The sequence below is a fragment of the Macaca thibetana genome, chromosome 9 (genome assembly GCF_024542745.1).
Source record: "Macaca thibetana thibetana isolate TM-01 chromosome 9, ASM2454274v1, whole genome shotgun sequence".
NCBI classification, from domain to species: Eukaryota; Metazoa; Chordata; class Mammalia; order Primates; family Cercopithecidae; genus Macaca; species Macaca thibetana.
Window position 1 is genome coordinate 65,824,720 of NC_065586.1, and position 18,704 is coordinate 65,843,423.

Genomic DNA, 18,704 nt, shown 5'->3' on the forward strand with positions numbered 1-18,704 from the left:
CTAGATATTCACTTTGGAATTTGCCTTTTGATGTCTCTTCTGTGATGAGCAGCCACCAAACAGCCCCCACCACATTCTAATTCTTTATTGCAAACAGTAAAATATGGAGCACTGCATCTGAAAACCACTGTGCGAGACAATCTCATTTTTACTTTCTTTCTGCTTAAATATGCAATAAATATGCATTCTGATAAGTACAGTTCTAGAATAAAATAGTTTCGTGTAACATCTTGGAGTAAAAAAGAGAAAGAAAATTTTTTTTTTTTTGAGAAGGAGTCTTGCTTTGTTCCCCAGGCTGGAGTGCAGTGGCACCATCTCGGCTCACTGCAACCTCTGCCTCCCAGGTTCAAGCTATTCTCCTGCCTCAGCCTCCCAAGTAGCTGGGATTACAGGTACCTGCCACCATGCCTGGCTAATTTTTTGTGTTTTTAGTAGAGACGGAGTTTCACCATGTTGGCCAGGCTGGTCTCGAACTCCTGACCTCGTGATCTGCCCACCTTGGCCGCCCAAAGCACTGGGATTACAGGTGTGAGCCACCGCGTCCCACCAAGAAAAATTTAAATGTATGCAATTATTTTGGTGTGCTGCCATGTCCCTGGGCACTTGCCTTCCTAGGCATTGCCACCCCTGTGGCTCCAACCACAAACATTGTGACTCTGCCAGAGGGCTTGCTCTGGCAATGGAGCCTGCTTGGCAGCAAATCAGCAGGCGGTAAGTGCCAGGAAGTAAATGCCCTTTGGATGACAATAATGAGTGGGAGTGGGAGGCTAAATTCCCCACATCCTTCACCCCTCACATGAGATAACTCTAAAAAGTTTTATATTGTCTCCCAGGGTTCCCCAGTGGGATCATTTGTAGTTACCCATAGTGGTAACTTGTTTGATAATGTACCTTTTCTAGATTTGGTTCTAATTCTGTTAAGGTGCCACCTAGGATCACCTCCCAAATTAGCCACTTTGTTTCAAATTCTTTTTTTTTTTTTTTTGAGACAGAGTCTCATTCTGTCACCCAGGCTGGAGTACAGTGGTGCGATCATGACTCACTGCAGCCTCGACCTCCTGGGCTCAGACGATCCTCTCACCTCAGCCCCCAAATAGCTGGGACTGTAGGTGTGCACCACCACATCCGGCTAATTTTTTATAGAGATGGGGTTTCGCCATGTTGCCCAGGCTGGTCTCAAACTCATGAGGTCAAGTGATCCATTGGCCTCAGCTTCCCAAAGTGCTGGGATTATAGATGTGGGCCACTGTGCCCAACCTGTTTTAAGTTCTTGTCTGCATGTCTGTTTCTACAGGAACCCAAACTAGAAACTACATCCTTTTTTTTTTGATGGAGTCTCACTCCGTTGCCCAGGCTGGAGTGCAGTGGCGTAATCCGGGCTCACTGCAACCTCCACCTCCCGGGTTCAAGCGGTTCTCCTGCCTCAGCCTCCTGAGTAGCTGGAATTGCTGGTGCGTGCCACCATGCCCAGCTAATTTTTGTGTTTTTAGGAGAGATGGGGTTTCGCCATGTTGGTCAGGCTGGTCTCAAACTCCCAACCTCGTGATCTGCCCGCCTTGGCCTCCCAACGTGCTGGGATCACAGGCGTGAGCCACCATGCCTGGCCATAAACTACATCTTTTTAAACAAAAATGACACTTATTTACTATATAAAACGTGAGAAAATATGATCAAGCAAAAGGAAGAACATATAACTCATAATCTTATCATTTAGAGAAATATGTATTATCGATTTTTTTGGTATATTTTCATTTGTGTTAGTATGTTTAAAAGGATCATATATACATATTTTGTGAGTAAGTTTTAATTATAGGAACAATTATAGCAATCAGAAACAATTTCCTTTTTGTTTTTTCCCCAAGTGAAAATTCTTTAGATTTGTTTTCTCCAATAATTCTTTAAAAAGTGTCAGTGTAATCTGTTTTTCTGAGATAACCGTTGTTAACTATTCTGTGTATGCTTTTTCTGACTACATATTTATATACTGTATTAAAATATCATATTTATATACTATATATCATATTTATATACTTTATTAAAATATACATATATCATATTTATATACATATTTATATATCATATTTATATACTATATTAAAATATCAATGGAAGCATATTTTATATATTATTCTGTAACCTGCTTTTTTGTTAGCAATATTATTAACATAAAAAGACAAAAGGTATAGCTGTTTATTGCAGAAAAATAAGAAAGTACAGATAAACAAGAGTATAAAAAATGAAAATTGGCCAGGCACAGTGGCTGATGCCTGTAATCCCAGCACTTTGGGAGGCTGAGGCGGGTGGATCACCTGAGGTCAGGAATTTGAGACCAGCCTGACTAACATGGAGAAACCCTGACTCTACTAAAAATACAAAAATTAGCTGAGTGTGGTGGCTCATGCCTATAATCCCAGCACTTGGGAGGCTGAGGCAGGAGAATCGCTTGAACCCGGGAGGCGGAGGTTGTGGTGAGCTGAGATCGCACCATTGCACTCCAGCCTGGGCAACAAGAGCGAAACTCTGTCTCAGAAAAACAAACAAATAAACAAAAAAAGAAAATCACATCTATTGTAACAATCCAGGAGTAAATACTATTAATTTTGGTGTACCTTTTCTTATCTGTTTGTTTGTTTTTTGAGAGAGTCTCACTCTATTACCCAGGCTTGAGTGCAGTGGCACACTCTTGGCTCTGCCTCTGGGGCTCAAGTAATCCTCTTGTCTTAGTCTCCTGAGTAGCTGGGACCACAGGCACATGCTACCATGCCCGTCTAATTTTTTGTATTTTTTTATAGAGGCAGGGTTTTGCCATGTTGCCCATGCTGGTCTCGAACTCCTGAGCTCAAGAGATGCACGTGCCTCGGCCTCCCAAAGTGCTATGATTACAGGTGTGAGCCACCATGCCTGGCCTTCTTTTTTTAGATTTAAAAAAATTTCACATAAATACTCATGTAAATAATGAGTTCAGGAATGAGATCATACTATATAAACAGTTTTTTTTTTAACTGTCACTTAGCAATATGCTATGAGCATTTTTCTATGATGGTAAATATTAAAATATTGTTAATGATGATATCAAAACCTTTTAACCAGCTTTCATTTGCTAAAGTTTAGAATGTTTCCTGGTTTGCAAATAAAATTTATAAATGGTATCATTATAAACATCCTTACAGTTAAATTGTTGGGTGCATCCATTATTATTTCCTTAGGATACATTTCAAGAAGTAAAATTATTGGGTCAAAGGTTTATACATTTTAACAAGTTTGATAAATATTGCCAAATTGCCTCCCAGAGGAGTTTTGCCAATTTACACTTCTAGTAGAGAAGGAAAATTACCTTCTTTTCCCCTGGTTTTCAACAATGTTGTTTATTGTAACTAAAAAAGAAAAATCTTATTACCATGGAATTCAATTATAGTACTTGTATTTCCAGGGATCCTTTTACCATTGACTTTTAACTTTTGAAAGGTTTTTTTTTTTTTTTTTTTTGAGACGGAGTCTCGCTGTGTCACCCAGGCTGGAGTGCAGTGGCCCGATCTCGGCTCACTGCAAGCTCCGCCTCCCGGGTTTACGCCATTCTCCTGCCTCAGCCTCCGAGTAGCTGGGACTACAGGCGCCCGCCACCACGCCCGGCTAGTTTTTTGTATTTTTAGTAGAGACGGGGTTTCACCATGTTAGCCAGGATGGTCTCGATCTCCTGACTTCGTGATCTACCCGCCTCGGCCTCCCAAAGTACTGGGATTACAGGCTTGAGCCACCGCGCCCGGCCGAAAGGTTTTTGAAAACTGTGAAATTTGTTTTGAATTTCTTTGCATGTGAATTGTCAAAATCCCCACCACCGGAGGCATCTATGTATTTCCTCTTATTAAGTATTTAAGCATGTGAGGTCTTATTATCCATATAAATTGTAATTCCTGTTCATAAGAATTCCAGTCTGCTTAAGTTAATCCATTTCTCTAAGATGTTAATAATTCACACCAAAGTCTTACCCTTACATTGTACCTGTTGCAGTGAAATTTTATCCCCAAGCTGTTTTACTGTAACAAGATTGACTTTTCCTACTTCTGATTTTAAATATTTATTTTTTTTCCTTTAAAGGTTTTTCAGATGCAAATGGTTGGCACCTTCGTTTCCGCTGGTCCAAGGATGCTCCCTCAGAACTCCTGAGGAAGTTCAGAAACTATGAAATATGAAATATCTCTGCTTGAAAAATGAGGAAGAGCAAGACTGTCTTCTATGCTGCCAACATGCAATCTTTGTTTATATATTAAAAATGTCATGTTTATATGTCATGTCTGTGAATTGCTGAGTACTAATTGATTCCTCCATCCTTGAATCAGTTCTCATAATGCTTTTTAAATGAGAAAAATTCAGAAGATGAATTTCTCCCAATATTTGAATAAATTAAAGCTCTTAGATACAGAGTAGATTGTATTATATGCTTTTTCCTGTTAACACTACTTATAGAAATCCATTAAAAAATCAATCTCTGTATAGTGTATTTAAATATTTCATCGACATACTGTGATCTCTATTGTGATGGATGTACAAAAAATGTTTTCTTACCCTTGACTTACAATGAAATGTGAAATTACTTGTCTAAATCCCGTGGAGAAAAATAAATAATTTTCCCAAAGTTCATAATGATTTTATAATTCAATTTTTTTTAGGGTCTTGCTCTGTCACTCAAGCTAGAGTGCTGTGGCATAATCATAGCTCAAAACAATCTCAAACTCCTGTGCTCAAATTATCCTCCTACCTCAGCCTTTCTAGTAGCTGGGACTAGAGGCACACACCACCATGTCTGGCTAATTTTTTATTTTCTGTAGAGATGAGGTCTTGCTATGTTGCCCAGGCTAGTCTTGAACTCCTGGCCTCAAGTGATCCTCCCATCTTGGCCTCCCAAAGTGCTCGGAAAACAGGCGTGAGCCACCATGCCCGGCCTTGATGGTATTTAAAAAATAATTTGAATAGATATTTCTAATTTAATTTTAAAAGTTATGATTTATTTGAGGAAATTACATATATGTGTGTATATATGTGTGTATATATATGTGTGTGTGTGTGTATGTATATATATATTTTTTCTTTTTTTTTTTTTTGAGATGGAGTCTCACTCTGTCACCCAGGCTGGAATCCAGCAGCAAGATCTCAGCTCACTGCAAACTCCGTCCCCCAGGTTCAAGTGATTCTCCTGCCTCAGCCTCCCAAGTAGCTGGGATTACAGGTGCCTGCCACCGTGCTGAGCTAAATTTTGTATTTTTAGTACAGATGGGGCTTCACCATCTTGGCCAGGCTGGTCTTGAACTCACATTGTGATCCACCCACCTCGGCCTCCCAAAGTGCTGGGATTACAGGTGTGAGCCACCGTGCCAGACTGGAAATTATGTTTTTACAAGATTTCTTGTGTTATATAAGCAAGTGATATTTTATTTTATTTTTTTGAGATGGAGTCTCACTATGTCTCCCAGGCTGGAGTTCAGTGTTGTGATCTCATCTCACTGCAACCTCCGCCTCCCAGGTGCAAGTGATCCTCCTGCCTCAGCCTCCCAAGTAGCTAGGCTTACAGGAGTGTGCCACCATGCCCGGCTAATTTTTTTGTGTCTTTAGTAGAGACGGGGTTTCACCATGTTGACCAGTCTGGTATCAAATTCCTGACCTCAAGCGATCTGCCCACCTCAGCCTCCCAAAGTGCTGGAATTACAGGCATGAGCCACTGTGCCTGGCTGCAGATGATAAATTTATAAATTACATTCTAACTATGAAAATGAACCTGTTAGGTAACAGAACTTCTTTAGGTTGGAATTATTGATGAAAACATGTAGTCTGTATTTACTTTTTAGCTTGCAAACAAATGAAAAATAAATAAAAAAAAGGATTTTGGAGTAGAGGTTCCCTAGTCAGTGACAGAGTTTTCACTGGGCTACAGCACACTGAGAAAGATAAGAGTATAGCAAGTGCTATGGTATGAATGTTTATGTTTCTCCCAAATTCACATGCTGAAATCCTAACACCCAAGGTGATGGTATTAGGAGGTGATGACTTTGGGAGGTGATTACGTCATGCGGGCTCACCCTCACGAATGGGATTAGTGCTCTTATGAAAGAGGATTGAGAGAGACAGACCTCTTGCATTCCTTCCACTGTGTGAGGACACAGCAGGAAGTCACCATCTGTAAACCAGAAAGTGGGGCCTCACCAGATAATGTATCTGCCCTGATCTTGGACTTCCCAGTCTCCAGAAATGTGAGAAACAAAATATAGTTGTTTCTAAGCTACCCAGTTTACGGTATTTTGCTAAGTAGCCCAGTGGGCTAAGACAGCAATTTTGTTTTCCATTTTTTTCCCACTCCCCTCTCCCACATACAGTGTCTTTTATTATATTTATTTATTTATTTATTGAGACGGAGTGTCTCTCTGTCGCCCAGGCTGGAGTACAGTGGCACAATCTCGGCTCACTGCATGCAACATCCACCTCCAGGGTTCAAGCAATTCTCCCTGGCTCAGCCTCCTGAGTAGCTAGGATTAAGGTGCCCACCACCACAACTGGCTAACTTTTGTATTTTTAGTAGTCACTCGAGGTTTCACCATGTTGACCAGTCTGGTCTTGAACTCCTGATCTCAGGTGATCCACCTGCCTCGGCCTCCCAAAATGCTGGGATTACAGGTGTGAGCCACCTCCCCCGGCCACCTGTTTTTTTTTTTTTTTTTTTTTAATTTTTGTAAATTATTTTATTTCTTCCGTGGTGATTTAGAGGGACTATCTTCAAACCAGTACAAATATTTCATAAACAATATCTGGCTGTTTTGTAACCAACTGAGTAATTTGTTGCACAATAAGCCACCTCACATCTTTCACCAAGAAATACATTAAATTTGAATAGTAAAGATGTTACACAATGAATTTGACACGATTAAATTTGCTGTAAATATTTCTTCGGGGGAAAGGACACCACACTACTCAATGAAAAGGAACATTTTTACAGTTCAGAGGTCTTTTATTATTTTTTACACCTATTATGCCATGAATTCATAGGGAATAGATTCCAGCAGCTCAGGCGCCTTCCCATTAGTTCCCACAAAGTGCGCTTCTCTGGGTGGAGCAGGCTGGCTCTTCAGTTGAACCCAGGTACCTTTCTCATCGACTTCCTTATTTTTCGGATCATTTTCCTTCACGCGTTTCAGGAGCTATCTTGGCTCTTAGAGTGTTTAATGTGGTCAGCAAGCACATTGATTCTCCTAGCAAGAATCTTGCCCTTAACTCGTGTGTTTATAACAATGCCAACAGCATGCTGGGTAACACTGTAGACTCTTCCGGTTTTGCCCTGGTCACTCTTGTGGGGCATTTCTTTTTGAACACTATCCATTCCCTTATGTCTACAGTGTCACCTTTCTAATAGATTCGCATATATGGGGTCAAAGGAACAAGTCCACGTTTTCTAAAAGGCCTAGAGAACATCTATGGGTGCCTCTCCTCTTCCTTTCCCTTTGTGTTTGTTATTTTGGCGAATTACCGGAACCCGCCAAACAGCAACAGTTGCCTGTTATAATGCCTGCCTCGCCCTTGTAGGCACCCAAATAAATACTATATTGAATAAGTGAAGTTTTGAACCTAAGAATCAGGGTTTTATTTATTTTTTCTCTTTCCCCCAGACTGTCTGATTTATAACACTGATGACTTTTAATGACTTGTCAAAGGCAAAAACACTTCACTCCCGCGTTCCACTCTATTTTTGCTACAGACTCATTTCCCAATTGTCGACAAGATTGAGCACCAGCTCTTGTTTACTTTTCTTTCCCATAATGCCTGAAGCCTCCAACATGAAAAAGAGACGTTTCTCCACTTTAAGGGAGGTTTATGATGGGGCAGGCTTGTACTAAGCACTTTATATACTTGATCCCATTTAACTTAGTAGCAGACCTTTTACACTCAAACACTTAAAAATACTCCCCTGAACTCAAAGTATGAAAAGGGAGAGGACTGTGCTGTGATAACACAGCCTTTTGAATGGAAAGTAAGAGGAAAACAGGACGTTTCTTCAATAATTCAGTTCAGTTCCCCGGTGTGTCCAGCACAACTATAATCTGGTGTGCTTATATAGAATAGCACACTTTCTTTTTTTTTTTCTTTTTTCTTTTTATTATACTTTAAGTTCTAGGGTACATGTGCATAACGTGCAGGTTTGTTACATATGTATACTTGTGCCATGTTGGTGTGCTGCATCCATCAACTCGTCAGCACCCATCAACTCGTCATTTACATCAGGAATAACTCCCAATGCAATCCCTCCCCCCTCCCCCCTCCCCATGATAGGCCCCGGTGTGTGATGTTCCCCTTACCGAGTCCAAGTGATCTCATTGTTCAGTTCCCAGAATAGCACACTTTCAACCCCACTTATTTTTGCATTGTGGTTCAACTTCATGCCATAGCAAACTCATTATGAAAAGATGTTTTTACTTAATGATTATTAACCTCTAAAATCAGCAGCTCTAAATGGTGAAGATATTTTCTCATATTTGATACTGACTGAGACACATCTTGAGAACATTATGTGATAAATAATATACTAGCATTTGTGTAGGATACACACACACACACATATATAAAATACACAATATACATATTTTGTAGAGATGGGGTCTTACTGTATTGGCCAGGCTGGTCTCAAACTCCTGGCCTCAAGTGATCCTCCTGCCTTGGCTTCCCAAATTGCTGGGATTTTAGGTGTGAGCCACAACACCTGGCTTGTGTAGGGTATAAAAAGGCTTATGTCATGTTTATGCCCTCAAGGAGCTGATATTCTAGTGAAGTAAGACAGGTATGTGAATCTCTGTCAGTTTAAAAGGAGTATATCGAATTAGTTTGAATATGTAATGTACTTAGAATACAAGGAGTAAGTGCTATGTGTATTAGTTACCATTCTTACTGCATTACTATGTGTTGAGGCACTATTTCTTGCATACCATTCCTTAGATATTCCATTCATTTACACACATATATGTGTTTCTGTTCTTTACACACATGGTAGCATAGTATATCCACTGCTGAATAACTCCCATTTACTCAGTTAATACATCTTGGGAGTTTTTTCATTTTATTGTGTGAGTGCTGCTTTATTCTTTTTACCTGCTATGTAGCATTCCACTGTGTGGATGAAACATAGTTTTTTTTTCTTTTTTTTTGTTTGAGACAGAGCTTTGCTCTTGTCGCCCAGGCTGGAGTGCAATGGCACCATATCGGCTCACCGCAACCTATGCCTCCCAGTTTCGGGCGATTCTTCTGCCTCAGCCTTCCAAGTAGCTGGGATTACAGGTGCCCGCCACCATGCCCAGCTGTTTTGGAACCACACTCTTTTTTTTTTTTTTTTTTTTCCAACTTGTCCTCTATTGATGCCTTTTCAGGCTATTTACAATTTTTTTTTGCAATCACAAATAGCACTGTAATGAACAGCTTTGTAAAAAGTATTTCTTCTATGTAAAGTATACCTGTAGGATAAATGCTTAGCACTGGAATTTCTGGATTAAAGAGTACGTATGTGCATTTAGAATTTGATTACCATATTCTCAAGAAAGCAATAGGTGCAATTTGACAGGTTTCAGAGATCTTAGGTCCACTGAATTGATAAACCCTGGAAACAATGCTTATTCATTAAGATTCTTGCCTTCAGATTTTTTTTCACTCGAAACTGGACTTTGTTGAGTGGCTCAGTCTGAAGCTCTGTGCTTACGAAATAATTTACCCAGCACCTTCGCTAGCACCTAATACCAGGGACTGCCCAAGATATAAAGCAATAATAAAACCAGAGTACACATTTCTTCTGGCACCTTCCACAGAGAGAGAGGAAAACAGGGTTTTTTTGTTTTTGTTTTTGTTTTTTTTTTTCCCCCAGTGCTATGGCTACTTGCCTTCTGGGTATCCTGAAATGTTGAAATACAATTTTAAAACATTTTTGCTTTTTTAGGTAAAGGGCAATTCAACAGAGCAATGCTGGAAAACCTAGGCAGAATTCATAATTTCCAATGAATCCAAATAATTTTCAGTACCTGGACATATTCCCAGCCTGACAAAAATATGCTCCTCGATGAGCAAATTAGAAATACAGAAAAGACTTTGCAGATATTCCTTCTATATCACAGAGCTGGATAAGGAGAAGATAAGGTTGTTTTTCTGCTTATGAATTTTCATATCCTTTCCCTGCCCAGATCTGATGGTTGTTACAAGATCAATCACAGCAGCAAGCGTTGATGACTAATACAGTTATTGAGAGGAGCCTTTAATTTCCTGGAGGCAAACACCATTACTTGCCACTTCTACATCACAGACGGGAGTTGCCAGGACTACTGGGGAGTCAGTGATGGAAGAAATTATAAAACTGATGCAATTACTGAGAAAATGATGAAATGTCTCACAACGAAAGGCTTCAATTCCCTTCAATTTCAGGTTCTGTGATATGCATCAGTGTGGCCTTGTCCACAGTATTACTACTTCTCAGTTCTCTGTGGCAACTCACTCTCATTGTGGGAGATTGTTTTGCATCAGGCAGTTCATTCTTACCGTTTCTCCTCCCACCTGGCCTCTTTTGTTTCTTCCAATATTTTTGCCTTGATTATTTCTTATATTATTTGTGGAATTTAAGAGAGGTTGTGAAGAAATGAATCTTTCTCTAGTTCTAAACTACTGTGGTACTTAGGGCAAATTATTTGTGCCCCCTGACAGTTTCTTCTACCTGTGACTAGATAAAAGGATCTCCCCTTTGTAGAACATAGGATCTTGGCCAAGCACTAGCCCCAAAGTTCTCCAGTTTAGGACATTGAGTGGGAGCCAGGATATGTGGGAACTGGCAAGGAGTTTGTAGGCCAAAAGTGGAAGTCGAGGATTGTCAGGGACATGGAAGGCAGAGAAAGAGGATGTGTTTTCTCCATCATTCCTTTCTAATAACTCATCCTTTCTTACTAGTCTTTTAAGTAAAAGGACAGAGACAGAAAGGGAAAGATTATACTTAATTAGGTGCATCTATAGACAACTGCCCCAAACACCTCAATTATCTTTTCACATTCAGCTGAATTTGATGCCATTCTAGACAGCATCCCACCTTTAAAGACAAGGGTGAAATTTCTACCCTTGTCTTTAGAGCTAATTTCTCATTAGAGCTGGAAATGAGGCTCTAAACCAGGTCTAATAATAATACCAACAGTAACTACTACCTTTAATATTAATAATTTCCAAAGCATTTCCTGATATAACTTGTTTGAATCTCACAACTAATCTCATTTCGATGTAGCTTTTGTTACATTCCAAAAACCATAATAGAATGGAAAACATTTTTTTTTTGTTCTATTTTTTTTTTTTCCTTAAACCACTGGTTCTCAACGTTGGATTCAATGGGGAATATGAAAACCCTGGTTCTCACCAGTGACACTGTGAAGTATGTATTTGGTCTTTGTTTCTATTTCCTGTCATAGGGCTCTTAAAACCCTTGGAATCTCTTTTGTATGTTAATGAGATGACTGGTGGCAGGATGCAGCTTGGTCACTGGAAAGACCATGGCATGATTAGAAGGTTGGGACTTTCCTTCTTACTCCCCAGGAGAAGGGAGAAGGGCTGAAGGTTGAGTTGATCACCAGTGGCCAATGATGTAATCAATGATGCCTAGCTAATGAATCCTGCATAAAAACACAAAAGGACAGGGCTTGGGGAGGGGCTTCTGGATAGCTGAACACATGGAAGTTCTTGAAGGGTGGTGCCTGGAGAGAACACAGAAGCTCCATGCCCCTTCCCACATACCTTGCCCCACCCGTCTCTTCCACCTGGCTGCTCATCTTGGGAAAGAAAAGAAACTCCTTTTTTTTTTTTTTTTTTTTTTTTTTTGAGATGGAGTCTTGTTCTGTCCCCAGACTGGAGTGCAGTGGTGCAATCTCGGCTCACTGCAGCCTCTGTCTTCCAGGTTCAAGCAATTCTCCTGCCTCAGCCTCCCAAGTGGCTGGGATTACAGGCGCGCACCACCACATTCAGCTAATTTTTGTATTTTTAGTAGAGACAGGGTTTCACCATGTTGGCCAGGATGGTCTTGATCACCTGACCTTGTGATCCGCCCACCTTGGCCTCCCAAAGTGCTGGGATTACAAGCGTGAGCCGCTGTGCCTGGCTGAAAAATAAACTCTTTATATTAATTTTACCTCAGTCTTTTTTTAGGTCGACAATCTGTATTCTTTGTAATATCCTATATAATAAATGAGTGAATGTAAGTAAAGGATTTCTCTTGATTTCTCTGAGCCACTCTAGCAAATTAATGAAACCCAAGGAAGGGGATGGTTGGAACCCTGATTTACTGCCAGTTGGTCAGAACCATAGGACACAAGCTGGGGCTTGCAATTGGCATCTGAAGTGAGGAAGAATCTTGTGGGACTGAGTCCTCGCTTTATGGGATCTCATGCTGTCTCCAGGTAGACAGTGTCACAATTAAATTGAATTTGAGGACACCTTGCTCGAGAATCTGCCGGATAATTGACTAGTTGGTGGTGGGGAGAAATCCCCACACATTTTAGTTACCAGAGATGAAGCATTCTGCATTGTAGAGGAGGGCAGGCAAAGCGGTTTGGTTTTCCTAATATCTCAATACCACCCCATTCCACCAACCCCAGATTTCATGTTTCTGGGTAGGAATTTTACAGCTTTCAGGTAATTCTAACTGCCACTAAGGTTGAGGATCATGGTGGCTTAAACAATACAAACTGTAAATGAAGTGGTTAATGTCTTGGTGGCTCTCCCTCTTCCATGTCATCTGTTATTTCTAGGAGTCGCCATGACCCGAGAGGCACTCTGCTTGGGCTCCCAAACGTGTCTAGGACCTACGGCGACCCCTGTCTCTGCCCTAACTCTCCGATCCTCGTCTCCATCTTGGAGCGCCCCCTGCTGCTGAATATACCTGCTGGTGGAAGAAAGGCGGCCTCCCCTTCTAGCAGCTTCCTTCTCAGCTGACTTCTCTTGAAGAGTTTCTCAGTGTCCGGGACTCACCCTTTAACCATGCGATCACAGATCCTGACTGTTGGGCCTGGTAGGGAGTACAGTCCTAGCTTTCTCTGACCATCTCCTTCCTCTGTCATCTTGTTCCCATGCAAATGCCTTTCCTCCCCAAGCTTCAAAAAAGAAACACCTGGGCCAGTAAAGGACAAAAGATTTCGCAGTGTGTGCACGTAGAGGGAGGGTGATGTGTCTCCACTAGTAGCAGCTAGCTAAAAATGCTGTTTTAGAAATTCCATTAGTGTTCAAACAAGGTGGGACAGAAAATGTTAGAAATAGAAGCTTTCAATCATTTGATGTGAAGGTTGTTCATCAAACAATACTTAAAGAGAAATAGCTGTGTGGTGTTAGGCAAGTCCCTTCCGAGTATGTTTCCTCCCTTGTAAAATGAGGAAATATAAAATTAAACTAGGAAAATTGTGAATCAAAATCAGACTGATTTAAAAAGTTATTTTCAGGTTAAAATTCAAGGACTCAGGGAGTTTCTTTGTCATAGCAAGGCCGCTACTGGCAAAACACACATTGTTCATGGTGTAAAGTGTGTTGGTGAAGAAGGTAGCTCTGGGGATGGCACCAGCAGTGTGATGTTAGGCAAGTTCATTAACCTCCCTGTGCCTCAGTTTCCTTTTCTGTAAATCTGCAAAATGGAGATGGCAACTACCTTTGTGTAGGACACAAAATATTAACTGTTAATAGTAGTGCTATAGTTTTCATTTTTTTTTGTTTTTTTTTTCTTCAAGACGGAGTCTTGCTCTGTCACGCAGGCTGGAGTGCAGTGGCACCATCTTGGCTTACTGCAACCTCCGCGTCCCAGGTTCAAGTGATTTTTCTGCCTCAGTCTCCTAAGTAACTGGGATTACAGGTGTGCAGCACCATGGCTAGCTATTTTTTTTTTTTTTTTTTTGAGACAGAGTTTCGCTCTTTTTTGCCCAGGCTGGAGTGCAATGGCGCGATCTCGGCTCACTGTAATCTCTGCCTCCTGGATTCAAGGGATTCTCCTTCTTCAGCCTCCCACGTAGCTGGGATTACAGGCGCGGGCCACCACGCCTGGCGAATTTTGTATTTTCAGTAGAGACGGGGTTTCACCATGTTGGCTAGGCTGGTCTCAAATTCCTGACCTCAGGTGATCCACCCACCTCGGCCTCCCAAAGTGCTGGGATTACAGGCATGAGCCACCGTGGCCAGCTAGTAGTGCTATAGTTTGAATGTGATGTCCTCTCCAAAATTCATGTGGAAATTTAATTTTTGTTGTGGTGATATTAAGAGGTGAGGCCTTTTGAGAAGTGGTTAAGTTGTTGTAGAGCAAGCAATGGGCTTGCTGCCTGACACCCATAGAAGCCAATACTGTAGCACTGGCTTTTGAGAAAAGAAAGGCCCTATTGTAAGTCAACTGGAAAGGACATGGGAGGCAATGCTAAAATCTGTCTCTCCAACCTGGGAGCTGGGGCAGATTTTATAGGCAGAGGATAATAAGGCATGATCTAATTAGATCTTGCCATGAGATGATGCCAGGAGGTGTGATCTGACTTTATCATGCCATGGGGTGATGCCAGGGCTTGATCTGATTGGATCATGGATCATGCCGTGATGTGCTTGCTTCTTAATTCAGTCCCGGTTCCTTGGTCCAAGCGCTTAGGTTCCACCTGTGGTTGCATGCTTGGTTTATCTGAGCATGATCAGGTTACATAACTTGCAACCTCAGAGTCCATGGCAATTGAAAAACAACTCACCATTTTATCACACAAAGTAGAACCAGATTGGATTTGTTCCATGGTTAAGAGTCCTTAAGGCTCTACCCTCACGTATGTATGAATGCCCTTATAAAAGGGACTTCAGAGAGAGTTTGCCTTCTTGCTCTCCCCTTCCTTCAGCCATGCGAGGACACAGTGCTCCTCCTCACCTAAGGATGCAGCAACAAGGCACCATCTTGAAAGCAGAGACCGGGCCCCCACCAAACACCAAACCTATGATGGTGGACTTCCCAGCCTCCAGAACTGTAAGAAATAAATTTCTGTTATTTGTAAACCACCCAGTCTGTGGTATTTTGTCACAGTGGCACCAATGGACCAACACAAGTAGCAACTGGGAAAGAAAATTAGAGTCACTAAAACTATTTTTTTCATCACTTTCCCATTTTCTAGAATAGTGCTCCAGCATCACCCAGAAGCTTGTTACAAATGTGAGTTTCTGGGCCCCACCCCAGACCCATTGAATCAGAATCTGTGAGGTCTAAGGCCCATGAACTTTTTTTTTTTTTTTTTTTTGAGTCGGGGTCTTGCTTTGTCACCTAAGCTGGAGTGCAATGGCACGATCTTCGGCTCACTGCAACTTTGCCTCCTGGGTTCAAGCCATTCTCCTGCCTCAGCCTCCCGAGTAGCTGGGATTACAGGAGCCCGCCACCGTGCCTAGCTAAGTTTTGTCTTTTTAGTAGAGATGGGGTTTCACCATATTGACCAGGCTGGTCTCTTGGCCAGGCTGGTCTTGAACTCCTGACCTTGTGATCTGCCTGCCTTGGACTCCCAAAGTGTTGGGATTACAGGTGTGAGCCACCATGCCCGGCCAGAATTTGTTTTAACAGCCTCTCTAGGGGATTCTTTTGCATGCTAAAGTTTGAGCAGAGCTGTTTTAGAATCCTGCTCCTCAAAATGTGGTCCAAAGCTCAGCATCATCAGCATTTGAATTTATTAGACTTGCAGAATCTCGGGCCCCACTTTGGATCTGCTAAACTGTAATCTGTGTTTTAACAAGATCCTGGTGTTTCCATGCTCAATAAACCTTGAGACGCACTACCCTAGTAACGTATCTCTAATATGATAGCCAATAAGCATACATGGCTATGAAAATTAAAATTAATTAAAATTAAATAAAATTCAACATATAGTTCCTTATTCACACTAGCCACATTTCGAGTACTCAATGGTCACATGGAACTAGTGGTTCCCATATTGGACAGTACAGATTATAGAACATTCCCATCATCTCAGGAAGTTCTATAGGACAGTGCAACTTTACAATAATCATTATCATTATATTTTATAACCATGGGGCATCTGGGAGGAGCAGATTGCATGAGACAAAGTTGACAACTAATGTTTATAAGAGCCAGGCGGGTAAAGTAAATGAGTGAAGTAGTGAGAAGTAAATGAGAGAACCAGGAGCACAAACACAATAAGTGACCAATGACACTCAACCCACATGCTGGGGCTACAGTAGGAAGTGGTGGGGACTGTGGTAACCTAGAAAAAGCATGTTTTGATACAGCCAGTGGTTACTAGGGAGGAGGCTAGGCCCAGGATAGGCTGGGCTAGGCAGTTCTATTTTTGTTTGAGAAGCTAGAAATTCGGATTTTTATATGATTCTTAAATTTTGATCACTAAATTAAAAATTTAAAAATGCTGTACTGAGGCCGGATGTGGTGGCTCACACTTGTAATCAATTTGGGAGGCCAAGGAGGGAGGACTGTTTGAGCCCAGGAGTTCAAGACCAGCCTGGGCAACATAGTGAGACCCTCTCTCTATAAAACATTAAAAAAAAATTAGCCAGGCATGGTGGTGCATGACTAGTCTCAGCTGAGGTGGGAAGATCACTTGAACCCAGAGGTTGAGGCTTCAGTGAGCTGTGATCACAACACTGTATTCTGGCCTGGGGGACAGAAGGAGACTCTGTCTAAAAAAAAAAAAAACAAAAAAAACCCCCCAAAAAAACACTATACACTATACACTGTACTGGCCAAGGAAACATTCCTGAAGGCCTAATTTCACCTTGGTGTTGCAACCTGGAGTTCACACTGGCCTGTTCTGCCTTGTGATAAAAGAAACACTTCAGCCAGATTACATATAAAGGAGTTTAATGAGGAATGAATGATTCACGAATTAGGCAGACCCCAGAATCATAACAGATTCACAGAGACTCCAGTGCAGCCACGTGGAGGAAGAAAATTTATAGACAAAAAAGGGGAAATGACGTACAGAAATTAGAAGTGAGGTACAGAACGGCTGGATTGGTAACAGCTCACATTTTCCCTATTTGAACCCAGTTTGAACACGCAGTAGTCTATGAGTGGCTGAAGTATGGCTGCTGGGATTGGCCAACACTCAACTACTGTTATAGGTACATACTACTAAGTTAGGTTTTCAGTTTTGTCTGCCTATTAAGCTAGGTTACAGTTTGTCCACAAGGACTCAAACATACAAGTACGGAATCCTTCCCAGGCCATGTTTAGTTTGCTTTAACACTTGCCAAGGTCAGCTGTTTGTCTTGTTTATATCTTCCTTTCCTGCCTCCTTTTCTTCTTCCTCCTCTTGTTTTGATCTTGTCTTTGCTTTCCCTTCCCTTTTCTTCTTCTCTTCCTCCTCTTCTAATTTTCTTTCATTTAGTAAGCATTTATTGAATGTGCCAGGCACTGTGGTAGGGACTCAGGATAGAAAGATGAACCAACATCGCCCCTTCCCTCTAAGAGCCGGTAGTTTAGTGGGGGACTTGGACATACAGGTAGATAATGACAGGGCAATTTGAGAAGTGCTATAGTAGAAGTATATTCAAAGCCTTATTATAGAGCGTAAAGGAGCGAGCCAACTTTGGCGGGGAGGAGTCAGAGAGGTCTTCATGGAGGTATGGATATAGCTGCACTGGCTTTTTTTTTTTTTTTTTTTTTTTTTTTTGCGATGGAATCTCGCTCTGTCGCCCAGGCTGGAGTGCAGTGGCGGTCTCGGCTTACTGCAAGTTCCGCCTCACGGGTTCACACCATTCTCCTGCCCCAGCCTCCCCAGTAGCTGGGACTACAGGTGCCCGCCACCAGGTCTGGCTAATTTTTTGTATTTTTAGTAGAGACGGGGTTTCACCGCGTTAGCCAGGATGGTCTCGATTTCCTGACCTTGTGATCTGTCCGCCTTGGTCTCCCCAAGTGCTGGGATTACAGGCGTGAGCCACCGTGCCCGGCCTGCACTGGCTTTTGAAGAATGCATAGGAATTCTCCAGGATGAAGAGCTAGGATGAGAGGCAAGAGGGTATTTTTAGCGGAAGGAAGAGCGCGGAGGCTTCGCAGCACTTAGCGTGTTTGGAATGAGAAAGTTTCTAGGTGGCTGATGTGTACGGCATGTACAGTTGCATATTAGACTTCCTTGTTCTTAAAAGTCTGCTGGCTAGCCACTCCCCACTGCTGTTTAAGCCACCTCACCGCCTTTCTGCAGGTTCCTTTCACCGTGGCCTTGAGGCTTCTGGATCCACCATCTTCCTCTTGGCTCCTCTCTTCACCTTACCTCTGCTGTCTCTTTTTCACTCTTTCCGTCCTGGTAAGATCTCCCTCCATCCACTTTAAATTCTTGTCACTCAGAGCAGTTTAGAGATCCTGAAACCCCCACTCCCTCAGTCAATTTCAGGGTTCAACTCCACCAGAAGGAGAAAAATGATGCTGAGATTGTTAGCCCACCTCCTAGGAAGGTGGTTTAAATATCACTGATTCTGAGGACCTTATCTGAATCCTGATTCAAACTGTTACAAAACCAAGATAATTTATGAGACAATGCAAATTCTGAATACTGACTGGATATTATTGATCAACATTTTAAGGTGTAATAATGTTATTGTGGTTGTGTTAAAACAGAGTCTTTATGTTTGGAGATAGATCAGATGTTTACAGGTGAAGGGATATAAGGTCTGAGGTTTGCCTCAGAATAATACAGGAGGGG

At 41.8% G+C, this 18,704-nt stretch overlaps 1 protein-coding gene across 1 annotated transcript in view; it reads left to right on the forward strand.

Moving 5' to 3' along the window:
• DNAJC12 (DnaJ heat shock protein family (Hsp40) member C12) overlaps positions 1-4,641 on the forward strand; it is a 44,969-nt gene extending 40,328 nt beyond the window's left edge. Inside the window, exon 5 of the mRNA XM_050803011.1 lies at positions 4,096-4,641. Coding sequence (XP_050658968.1) covers positions 4,096-4,190 — 95 coding nt within the window. The 3' untranslated portion in view covers positions 4,191-4,641. The remainder of the gene's footprint in view (positions 1-4,095) is intronic.
• Positions 4,642-18,704: the final 14,063 nt, after the last annotated feature.